The sequence below is a fragment of the Felis catus genome, chromosome B3 (genome assembly GCF_018350175.1).
Source record: "Felis catus isolate Fca126 chromosome B3, F.catus_Fca126_mat1.0, whole genome shotgun sequence".
NCBI lineage: Eukaryota > Metazoa > Chordata > Mammalia > Carnivora > Felidae > Felis > Felis catus.
This window is the reverse complement of record NC_058373.1, coordinates 124,963,292-124,975,779: the sequence shown is the minus strand read 5'-3', so window position 1 is coordinate 124,975,779 and position 12,488 is coordinate 124,963,292. Positions and strand designations below refer to the sequence as shown.

Below are 12,488 nucleotides of genomic sequence, written 5' to 3'. Positions count from 1 at the left end.
TCCCTGAAAAGTCAAATTGATGTATAGAGTTCCTTACTTTTGATGTTTGGAAAACTTTTTTATTTCTTAAATTTCAGATATTGGCATTTGGTAATTTGATACGACCTAAATACACATAAGCAGCTAGTATCAAGAAGTTATGTCTTAGGTTTAATCCAGATAATATGCCCAGTCTTCTGACAGGATTCCGCTTGAAAAGCAGCCTTCTTTCTCTGCCCCGAATCAATATCTCCTACCTCAGTTATTTTCTCTCTTTTCTGTGTTTTGCACCCATTTTCTGTAATGTTTGCTTTCCTTCAGCATATTAATGTGTTTAAGTCTGCTCTGTCAAAAAGACAACCCTCTCTGAATTTTATGCCCCATCTAGGTACAATTTAATTTTATTCTCATTCGAAGTCCTGTGAGGAACCATCTCGCTCATTACGTTTTGCAGCTCCTCCATTCTTTCATCGAACTACTGAAATCTGATTTCTCAACTTACTTCACTGAGGTCAGGGCTGATATCCTAATGGTGAAATCCAAAGGCCCCTTTTCAGGGGACTTGTCATTTCATCTCTGTGTAGCACTTGACATTGATGACCACTCTCTTTTCAGTGAACGCTTGACACCACTCTTCTCTGCTTGCTAAGTGCATTTCTGAGCATGTTCCAAGCTCCTCTATCAGCTCCTTTACTCTATTCATTTCTTAAATTTTGGTGTTTCCTAAATATGGATTCTAGACCCTCTTATCTTTTCATACCTCATGTGCTCTTGGGAAGATGTAGTCTCCTGTCATGATTTAAACATCCAAATGCTCATGACTTCTAGCCAGCCTCTTCCTCAGTTTTCCGACTTGGGTATCTTACAGCCTTTCAAATACATATTTGCTTGGATCTCTTACAAGTAGCTCGCATGCAGTATATCTGAATATTCACCAACCATGTTCTTTCATGTACAACTTGTCTTCCTTTATTCCCTGTCTACCCACTCAACCAATCTAGAACCCTCCAGGTCTTTTCAATATCCTGCAACACCCCTCATATCCCAATAACCAAGCTGTCACTAAGTGGTCCTCATTTACCTTTCTCATAGTTTGAAAATCAATACACCACACCCCCCTCCACCACCACTTTCTGTCGTTGTTTTTTCCCAGTGACTATTGTACTGTGGTTCAGACTTTCCACATTCTGTTCATGGCACATCCCCTATCTCTTAAGTCTTTCCACCATCCAGTCTATTCTCTGTAATACCAGAGTGTTTCATCCACAAAGAGATCTGGAGATGTTTACCTTTGTTTAATCCTTTCCACAGTATTTTGTTATATAAGGGATACACTATATGAACCTTAAAGTTTTTCGTGGACCCTTTAAATCTATTAATACTCTTACTCTCCCAGGCACTTTGCCCTCCAGCAACACCATTTGACATTATTTGAGCACATTCCACCATTTCATATCTTGGCCCTTCGGATATGCTTTTTTTTTTTTTTTTTTTTTTTTTTTTTTTTCTGTTTCAAATTCCATCTTCAACTGCTGGTGAACTAATTCTTTCTCAAAGCTCAACGCATGTGTCACCTGCTCTCTGCAACATCGTCTGCCCTTTTTCCAACTTCAAGACCAGTGAAGACAATTCTGACCAATGATTCCCAAACCCTATTTTCTCCCGCATGAGGTCATGTATTTGTGTGCTTTCCACTTTGTCTGTCTTGCACTTTACGTTTCCTGCGATAGGCAGTCTCTTTCTCGGAGGCACAGAGGTAACCCCTGCAACAAATTTTCTTCTCCTCTTTCTTTTCCAAGGTTTGCCTCCAGAAGCATATCTACTCCCTTTCCTTTTTATTGCCCCATTCGTAAACTGCAAATAATATGATTAGCTTAATAGTTTAAAAAACAAAATATCCTTAGTTGTGATTAATGTATAGAAACCATGCAAATGAAGAGTTCTGTCTTCCGAGAAAAAATTAAAGTCTTGAATTGAAGTCATGTATCAGAGTCTAAAGCATTTCTGGGAGGAAACCGAAATCTCTGCTACATCCCTCCTCATCCTCAAACATCCTTTGTGAAACCCTAACACCTAAGGTAAATTGAAAATGATTTCTTATTCAATTGCAGTATTTTCCTTTTCTTATTTTTTCAAATGCATATTTTGGCAATGCGAACCCAATATTTTAAACAAATTCCTACTTTATGCATTGTGATCTATCCTAGGGACAACACCATTTTTTAAATGGGAAATTATGGTCTAAATTTCAAACAACTGACTTATTGATATAGTTAAACATATTCGTAAATATGGAGCTGCCTTTTAGTAATATTTTTGATTTTTAGATATCATAACTTAGCAATGGGCCCTCTCTCTCTCTCTCTCTCTCTCTCTCTCTCTCTCTCTCTTTAAATCAACAAGTATGGCCTCTAATTTTTGTCTTGTAGAGCACCTTTAAAACACTTGATGATTTTTTTTTCCCAAACAAAAATAATGATACCAGCTGATTCTTAATGATCAAAAATAAACTCCCTGAAGAAAAAATTGGATTTCAATTAAGTTTTGAAAGAGTACTTTATTGGGGTGCCTGGGTGGCACAGTCGGTTAAGCGTCCGACTTCAGCCAGGTCACGATCTCGCGGTCCGTGAGTTCGAGCCCCGCGTCAGGCTCTGGGCTGATGGCTCAGAGCCTGGAGCCTGTTTCCGATTCTGTGTCTCCCTCTCTCTCTGCCCCTCCCCCGTTCATGCTCTGTCTCTCTCTGTCGCAAAAATAAATAAACGTTGAAAAAAAATTTTTTTTTAAAAAAGAAAGAGTACTTTATGTCTTGTTAAGGGCTAAAGTGAATTGTGAATAAACCCTAAGATCAACACTATTGCTTCTGACCTAGAACATAACTGTTTATAACTTGTATTTTCTGAGAACTGCATAAATGACATGTAGATGTAGGTTCCTTTCTTTTTTTTTTTTTTTTTTTAATTTTTTTTTTCAACGTTTATTTATTTTTGGGACAGAGAGAGATAGAGCATGAACGGGGGAGGGGCAGAGAGAGAGGGAGACACAGAATCGGAAACAGGCTCCAGGCTCTGAGCCATCAGCCCAGAGCCTGACGCGGGGCTCGAACTCACAGACCGCGAGATCGTGACCTGGCTGAAGTCGGACGCTTAACCGACTGTGCCACCCAGGCGCCCCAAGATGTAGGTTCCTTTCTATTATGGACCTAAAATGAAATATTAGCATTGAATGGAAATTCTGTCTTTATTACAGGGGACTTGATAGTAAGTTGAACTGGTAAATAGGCTTTAGATTTGATCTAGAATATAAATATCTTGAGCTGTTGCTGTGCAGACTTTAAGCAATCTGGGGTAGGCTGCTGCTGCCTAAACCATTGATACCTCCAGAGTTACCACAGACCTTTTTGCTGCTCCTGGTATGGTCCATGGACCAGCATCATTTACATTACCTGAGATTTTGTTAGCAATGTAGGATCTTATTCCCCATCCTAGATCTTCTAAATTCAAATCTGCATTTTAAGATATCCAGGTGATTAAAATACACATTAAGCTATGGGAAGCACTGCCTTAGACTAGTGCAATATTATGTTCCCTCACTGGAGAAAGATGGAAAGCCTTCTTATGCGAAGAGACCAGACTTCTGTCTCTACTCTTTAGCTCACTCCACCACCTCTCACAGGTCCTGTGTTGCTCCTTTGCATTTCATAACAGGCTTATGCCTCCTCCTTGCTGGATTCTACGCCTTGACCTTTGCTGATAACTAGTTAGAGTTTTTCCATTTCAGTGAACTGTCAAACCCCCAAGTCCAGTTTTTACCTTTCCAAAAATCCCTCAATGTGGGTGATCAGTTCGAAGAATTCATCTTTTGGGGATCCCTTTGCACCCACTCTATGCCCCAGAGTCAATGGTACTTATTGTGTGTTTCACATTTTAATTACCTTTAATCTTGTCAAGATTTCTGTATATTTTTTGATTGCTCTCCTTGATTCAGTACAGTTACAAAACCTTATTAAATATTTCTGGGGGTGCCTGGGTGACTCGGTCAGTTGAGTGTCCGATTCTTGATTTTGGCTGAGGTCATGATCTCACAGTTTGTGAGGGTTCTTTCCCCCTCTCTCTCTGCCCCTCCCCAGCTTGTGCACACGTGCTCTTTCTCAAAATAAATAAACATTTAAAAAAATATTACTGAATGTGGACTATTTTAAAATCATACTATCTTGGCAATAAATGTAAGGTATTAAATTTTTCATTTACTTATAATTATCATGTCCTGATTTTTAATGTTCTTGGAACTTAGTTTGAGCTGTGGTCACCTACAAAACTGCAGTTTCATTTCAGTGCTAGAGGTATGCAGTTAGTCCTTTATTGGTGAAGATTTAGTGAGTAGCTTATCTTTTTTTCTTTTTTTGGGGGGGTGGGATAATATTTTTTAAGTTGGAATTGTATAAATCTAAAAAGGTCTGGATTGTTCGTGAGAGAATTAAACAGTTTGCTCTCCTCTGTTCCTGCCAGGCAGTCAGCCCCAGTCATCTGTTCAGTTGCGGAGGCCTGTGGATAAGCTGAGGGTGTTCTGGGTCCTTTTGTCGCTTTGGACATGGTTATTCCTCCCCTGAGAATCTGACCCCAGAGAAGATTGTGGTTAAATGGCGATTTGGGATTACCTATGACATTGTCTTCTTTCCCGGCACCTGCATGACTGCTGTTATCTTTTACTAACCAGAAAGCATTGACACCACTGCTTAAAATCATTTGCCTTTGTCAGCTTGTAGTAAGTTTTGAAGTAAATTTTGCCCATTTAAAGAAGAAAAAAAAATTCTTAAGGTATTGGGGAAGGCCAGGAGTTTAAGATGAGTTTGTATCTATATTTGTTGGTCTGTGGATTTTACTACAAAATTTCTGTGTTAATGGTTTCAAAATGAGATGATAATACATGTACTTATAGGTCACAATACATGTTCTAGTTGAACATACAAAAGTTGTGGCATTATTTATTACTTTACTGTTAGAGTAGATTTGTGTTGTAATGGAGAGATAGGAAAACCATTACAAGACTGTCATTTTTTCACATTAAGAATACCATAATGTGAAATAATATATTGCACATCTATTAAAAATGTCTGTTTTAAAATTCTGTGGCAAATATTTAAACTAAATATGTATTCCTAACATTAGCTATTTATTTTTAATGAATAAAAAAATGCAAGAAAAAAATGTCTGACCCACTAAATCATCATATTTCACATCTTTCATTTAATAATATTGCAGTATTTCAGGATACTATATATGAAATTATTTTGAGTTTCTTTTTCTTTTTTTGGGGGGAGAGGGAGGGAGGGAGGGAGGGAGGTGCCACAAGTGGGGGAAGGGCAGAGAGGGTGAGAGAGAGACAGACTCTGAAGCAGGCTCCATTCTCGGAGCTGTCAGCACAGAGCCCAACATGGGTCTCAAACCCACGAACTCTGAGATCATGGCCTGAGCCGAAGTAGGACACTTAACCAATGAGCCCCTGTTTTGAGTTTCAAAGTAGATCATGGTAAAGACACCTCAGTATAGTAAAGGGATGCAGGAAAGTCACAAATGGGTAGTTATTTAGTAAGGTATTAAGTATGATATTGATAGTTAGGTTTTGGAATTGCACCGTGTTGAAATTGCACACACGTAAAAAGACATATGTATTTTTCTGATACCCAGGTTTATGTCATGATGTAGAGCTTTTTTTGTTACACTTACTTTTAAATATCTTAGACAAAGTGTGTTTGCAATGATTTTTATCTATACCTGGGCCAACTCATCTGAGAAATTTAATTTCCTGAAGATTGAAGCTACTTAGCATCCAGCTCTCTTCCTGAGTAACTTAAGTGAAAATGTATGTCTGCCAGACTGTGCTTTCTATCAATCATAAATATAAAACACTATAAAACAGTGAACCTAATTTGCTGATGCAATAGCAAGTGGAGCGGGTTAGAACAGAATGGATGGTTGATATTTTCAAGATCACTCTGTCTTGTATTCAGTAACATAGCCTGGTTTTGTTACTTTGGTATGCTTGTTCCTCTTGTCCTTTTCCTCATGTTACTATATGATTTTTTAAAAAGGGATATAGTTTAGGCAGTCACCAAAATCAAACTATCATCATTCGACTCTACGATTATATAAATTTTAATTTGTGAATACATCAGAACGCTTTCACTTTAAAATATTTTAAGATATTATCCATATTAGAAAAGAACTTCCTTGGCCTGTAATATAAGAAGTCTGTTATGTTATATATAAAGTTTATATAAGTATATGTGTATATGTACATAAATGCACACACAACCCCCCATAGTGCCCTAATATTGTTTAAGCTTCTCAAAACTAAAAGTCTTTAATGTATGTATTCTAAGAATCTAACATATATTCAGCATGTTTTTGAGCAATTGAGTTATTAAGTAAGTAAGTAGTCTCCATGTCCAGCATGGGACTCAAACTCATGACCCTGAGTTCAAGAGTAACATGCTCTACCTCCTGAGCCAGCCAGGCGCCCCAAGCAATTGTGTTATTTAAATATAGTTGCATCTTCTATGTAGATGATTGGAACTTGGGGATAATGCTTAAATACGTAGCAGTTCGGGTAACCTAGAAATCTCGCCACTGTTCTTGCCGTCTTTAATTCCAGCTCTGTCCTCTCCTATTTAACACCACTATAAATTCACCTGCTCATTTGCTTTCAGTGATGCCTCCAAATTGTAGCTTAATGTAGTTTGGTCTCCTCCTACTTAGACTGTGAACAGGTTGAGGGTAAGAAGCATTTCTTACCCATCATTGTATCTCTGGTGCTTGGCGTATTGTGAGGTTTCATAGCAATTTCTTGATGAATGTTTTGGAATATTTATGTATGCTGAGAAAATTTCTGCTTTATGATTCTTTTCTCTTTAACTCTTGATCTTTTTTCTTGCATCCATCTAATGTCTGCACTCAAAAGGGTTTGCTATAATTCAACCTTGATGGTGAGGAAACATACAGATTTAATAAGGTAACATGTTTTAGAGTTTTAATAAATTTACTAAAGCTATCTGATTTAGTTACTCCAAAGCTTTATAAAGCAAGGTCTCCTCTCATGTATGTATTTATTTATTTTACAGAAATAGAGACAGAACCGTCATTTTGTTATTTCTAAACTACCTTTGGGAAATATTTCCAATTATTTTAATATTTCCAATATTTCTATTTCTTCTCATCAACTAATAAGAATGGAGGACTCCCATGAGCCTCCTATGCGATGCCTTCATCTGATCTAACAATTGGGGAAAAAAACAGGAAACAAACATGAAAATTTGTTTAGTGCAAAAACATTAGTTATCTATGTGTAAGAACTTTTGCAAAGAGCTTCTTGCTAAAGCTGAGGCCATTTATTCAGAGTGATGAATGTTGATTTCATTTATTTTTATTACATGGATATAGTATAGCCTAGTGAATAATTGAGTTTATGCATTCTTTATTATTGTTGGCAAGGCTGTTTTTACAGTCAAGACAAAGTAGCTGACAATTAAGGTCATATGGATTCTGGACCAAATGAACCCAGTGAACATAGGATTGGAAGAAATTAAGACCTTGTAAAGCAGTTACTGATCATCTAGAAACATTTTTGTTGTTGTTTTAAGTTAAATTAATATAATATTTAACACTTATTCTAACCAGCATAGAGTTTAGGGAAGCATGTATTTTGGTAGAGGGTAAAATATTTTATGATGTTAAATTGAAATAGTGGCTCTTTTTATAAAAGAGCTGGTTAGAGGACTAGACATAGGTAATCAGATGGAGACTTAGTCTACAAAAAGTCAAGCCAGTATAAGATAAAGCAATGATCAGAAAGAGGAAGAGGAGGTAAATAAATGCTTGAAGACTTTACTTGGAGGAATAAAAAATAGTTCTTGTTAATTCCTGGTCTATATATTTTATCTGTCTCAGGGAAAAAAGTCTATTACATACTTATGTTTTTAAAGAATAGGGCACATCATCAGGTGATAGTTAGCATCCAGGGGTCATGTTCATTTTCAAGCATGAGTAGAATCTCATTTCTGGGGAGAGTTTACTTGTACCTTTTCAGCTCCAAACTGGTTAACCTCATACATATTTAGAGTTTGATTTTTTCTTCCTTTTTTTCTTTAAGGAATGGAGTTAGAACATTTTACAGTAAGCAATGTAAAGGTGTTTTTGATATTTTTGATAGATGATATTTTATGTGAAAGTAGCATTTGTGTTTATTTTCTTTCACAGCAGGATTACAGATTATCCCCAGTGACTGTATCTAAGAAAAAAGTGATGGAAAGTCTGGGTCTACTATATACATGCTGTTCCATTTCATTTTAATTGAATTGGGGCTCTTAGATCACCTGCGGGAATGTGTGCTTAACTGATGGGCAGTTCTTCATGTCTTCAACTGCTGTGTAATTTTCCCTTGAGCATATATATCTCTTAAACATTAACGTCCACGTTGAAAATAGAGGGTGGATAGCAATTGACAAACAGCCCTTTCTTAAGCCAAGAAAATCTGAAAAATATAGATTAGCGTATCCTAGCTTTCTATATTAAGGACTCTAGTATGTAATCCTAAAACATATGAAAGATGTCTCTTATGTTTTTGAGCATCCCAACATTTTTCGTGCTATAAAGTTCCTAAATTATTTCTTGTTTTAATCCAATATAAAACCCCAATTCCAATGAAGCTTTTGTGGTTTTTGTGTATTGTAAGGTACATAGATAGATATCATTTTATTTTAAGATTGTAGTTTTAAGTGATTTTTCTATCCAATGTGGGGCTCGAACTTACAATCCTGAGATCAAGAGTCACATGCTCTGCTGACTGAGCCAGTCATGTGCCCTTAGATATTTATATTCTAATATCTTTACCTTTAATTTTTTAATTGAGCTCAACACAGTTGGGCAAGTTATGCTTTTCATCATCTTTAGCTTGTTACTTGAGGAAGAATACTCTCTTTTAAATATGCAAAGGATGCTAGTTTTTGTATAGCTTCATTAAATTGTTTTTTTTCTTGATCTAAATAACATTAATTTCTTTTACTCTTCATTGCATATTTTTGGTTAAAGTTGCCTTGTCTATAGATAAGGAACAGGTAGGTTATCAATAGAGAAGACGCAGACAGATACACAAACATTCAAACATTCACACATTCCAAAATTTGAAGAAATGTTGAAGTAAACTATAGGTAATTTAATGACAGGACAACTTACCATATAAAATCTGTATTTCAAATGCATACATTTTGATATTAAATTCAGGAAATGAGTATAAGAAAAGAGTAATGTAGTCCTTTCACTCATTTCATTTAAACGCAAATGTCTGGGGGGGGGGTTACGCCTGGGGGGCTCAGTCAGTTAAGCTGCTGACTTGGGCTTGAGTCATGATCTCATGGTTCCTGAGTTTGAGCCCTGTTGTCAGGCTCTGTAATGACAGCTCAAAGCCTGGAGCCTGCTTCAGATTCTGTGTCTCCCTCTCTCTCCACCCCTCCCCTGCTTGTGTTCTCTCTCTCTCCCTCTCCCTCTCCCTCTCCCTCTCCCTCTCCCTCTCCCTCTCCCTCTCCCTCTCTCTCTCTCTCTCCCTCTCCCTCTCCCTCTCCCTCTCCCTCTCCCTCTCCCTCTCCCTCTCCCTCTCCCTCTCAAAAATAAACATTAAAAAAATTAAACACAAATCTCTAATATTATTAAAAAAAAGAAAATATATAATGGTCAAGTTGGCTTTGTCCCAGAACTGGAATAGTTTAATATTAGAAAATATCTAAATATTATTTGCCAAATTAAATGATCAGATGGAAAAAACACATTATCAATAATGTGTTGATAGTTGCAGAAAAAAATGTATTTGGTTAATTTCTGCACAAATACATATTGCAAAAAATTGCTAGCAAATTAAGGGCACATTTATTTATTTTTACTTTTTTATTTTAGAGAGCAAGAGAGCATAGTCAGGGGTGAGGGGCAGAGAGGGGAGAGACAGAAAGAAAGAGAGAGAGAGACAGAGAGAGAGAGAGAGAGAGAGAGAGAGAGAGAGAGAGAGAATATCAAGCAGTCTCCACACTCAGCACAGAGCCCAATATGGTACTTGATCCCACGACCCTGGAATCATGACCAGAGCCAAAATCAAGAGTCGAATGCTTAATTACTGAGCCACCCAAGTGCCCCAGCAAATTAGGGCATTTTAAAATTTGAAATAAAATATCTACAGAAAAGTCTTTTAAAAACATCATCTTAGGGGCACCTGGGTCATGATTTCACAGTTCATGAGTTGGAACCCCAAATTAGCTCCTTGTGTCAGTGTAGAGGAGCCTGCTTGGGATTCTCTCTCCCTCTCTCTCTGCCCCTCCTGTGAGTACTCTCTCTTGCTCTCTAAAAATAATCCTAAAAAAATAAATATTAAAAAAAAATCACTTTAAATAGGAAGATACTATTAAGATACTATTAAGAAAATAGGTATAAGAAATTATGCTCATTTTTACCAATTTCATTCAATTTTATACTAGTATGAGCTGCTAGTTTTGTCAGTGCAATAAAAGAAAAAAATAAATTTATGGTAAAAGGATGGGAAAGGATAAAACAAAACTGCCATGATTTATAGATAAATGTGATTATTAAGAGAAAAATAATCTACAAATTATTACAAATTATACAAATAGTTAAGCGTCTGGATATAAAATTCAATATGTAAAATCAATTCTTATTTATTAACGATGACCAAATAGGAAATATAGTTTTTAAGATTCCATTCACAAAAGTAATACAATTATAATATACTTTGGAATATATCTATTAAGAGATGTATAGGGGCGCCTGGATGGCGCAGTCGGTTAAGCGTCCGACTTCAGCCAGGTCACGATCTCACAGTCCGGGAGTTCGAGCCCCGCATTGGGCTCTGGGCTGATGGCTCAGAGCCTGGAGCCTGTTTCCGATTCTGTGTCTCCCTCTCTCTCTGCCCCTCCCCAGTTCATGCTCTGTCTCTCTCTGTCCCAAAAATAAATAAAAACGTTGGAAAAAAAAAAAAAAGAGATGTATAAAATGTACACATACACATTGTAAAACTTTACTGAAATCCTTTAATAATAGATAAATGATAAACTATCTCGTGTTTATGAAAAGGAAAACTTTTATATCAAAAGATGTTTAGTTTTTTCCAAATTAACCTAGAGATTCACTAATATTCTAATTCTCATTTAATTATATTCTGATTTCATATATGGAGTATATATAAAAACTTTACAACATAACTTTACATGACATTTTAGGGGAAAATGGAGGACTATTTAAAATGTAGGAGAAAATGTTTAATCCATATGAAAAAAATTAGAATCCTCTTATTCACTGATAGCTTTGACTACCTTAAAATTAAGTACTTCTCATCAAAAGATACTTAAAAAATAAACTATGGATTAAGACATAGTTGTTAGTTGTAAAATTAAACCTGCCTAGGATTAATATTAAGGATAAATGAGGGTCACCTGGGTGGCTTAGTCAATTGTACATCCAAATCTTTATTTTGGCTCGGGTCATGATCTTGGGGTCATGAGATTGAGCCCTTTGTTGGGCTCTGCACTGAGCGTGGAGCCTGCTTAAAATTCTGTCCCTCTCCCTCTCCCTCTCCCTCCCCCTCCACCCCTTTTCCTCCCCCTCCCCCACTCCCTCCCTCTCTTTCCCTCTCCCCCCACTCCTCCCCTGCCCCTGTCCTCCACTCACACATGCTGCCTCTCTGTTAGAAGAAAAGAAAAAAAAAGAATAAATGAACTCCTAGAAATCAATAAGAAAAGGCAACAACTTAATCAAAAATGGGCAAAAGAAATGAACAAATATTTAATAGAAGAAAGTCATGTAGGTCCAGTTACCATGAAGAAATGAGATAAAAGCAGGTTGCTAGTTCAATAAAATCCCACTTTCATTTAGCATAAATTTAAATCTAGTAACTTTAAGTGTTGGAAGGGATATGGATCACCAGCGTCTTATGAATTGTTTGGTGTAGTATAAACTGCTATAACTTCTCTTGAAAAAAAATGTATTCTAGAATTTAGCACTCACAAATTATATGTTTCAATAATATTACTCATGAGAGTTTACCCAGGAGAACTTCTTGCCTGTGTCTAACAGGTAGTGTGTTCAAGAATATTCATAGAGATTGGAAGAATAAATATTGTTAAAATGTCAATACTACCCAAAGCAATCTACACATTCAATGCAATCCCAATCAAAATTGCACCAGCATTCTTCTTGAAGCTAGAACAAGCAATCCTAAAATTTGTATGGAACCACAAAAGACCCCAAATAGCCAAAGTAATACTGAAGAAGAAGACCGAAGTGGGAGGCATCACAATCCCAGACTCTAGCCTCTACTACAAAGCTGTCATCATCAAGACAGCATGGTATTGGCACAAAAACAGACACATAGACCAATGGAATAGAATAGAAACCCCAGAATTGGACCCACAAAAGCATGGCCAACTAATCTTTGACAAAGCAGGAAAGAATACCCAA

General features: G+C 36.7%; 1 protein-coding gene across 15 annotated transcripts in view; it reads left to right on the top strand.

The window, feature by feature from the left end:
- The window catches only part of CEP128 (centrosomal protein 128), a 401,019-nt gene that overhangs the window by 215,806 nt on the left and 172,725 nt on the right, over window positions 1-12,488 (top strand). Inside the window, exon 20 of one of the 15 annotated variants that reach the window (XM_045060328.1) lies at window positions 4,485-5,187. The exons of the other annotated variants lie outside the window; for them this stretch is intronic. Within the exon in view, the coding sequence (XP_044916263.1) occupies window positions 4,485-4,585 (101 nt within the window). The 3' untranslated portion in view covers window positions 4,586-5,187. Of the gene's footprint in view, window positions 1-4,484; window positions 5,188-12,488 lie in introns of those variants that run through there. 15 annotated transcript variants of the gene reach the window in all.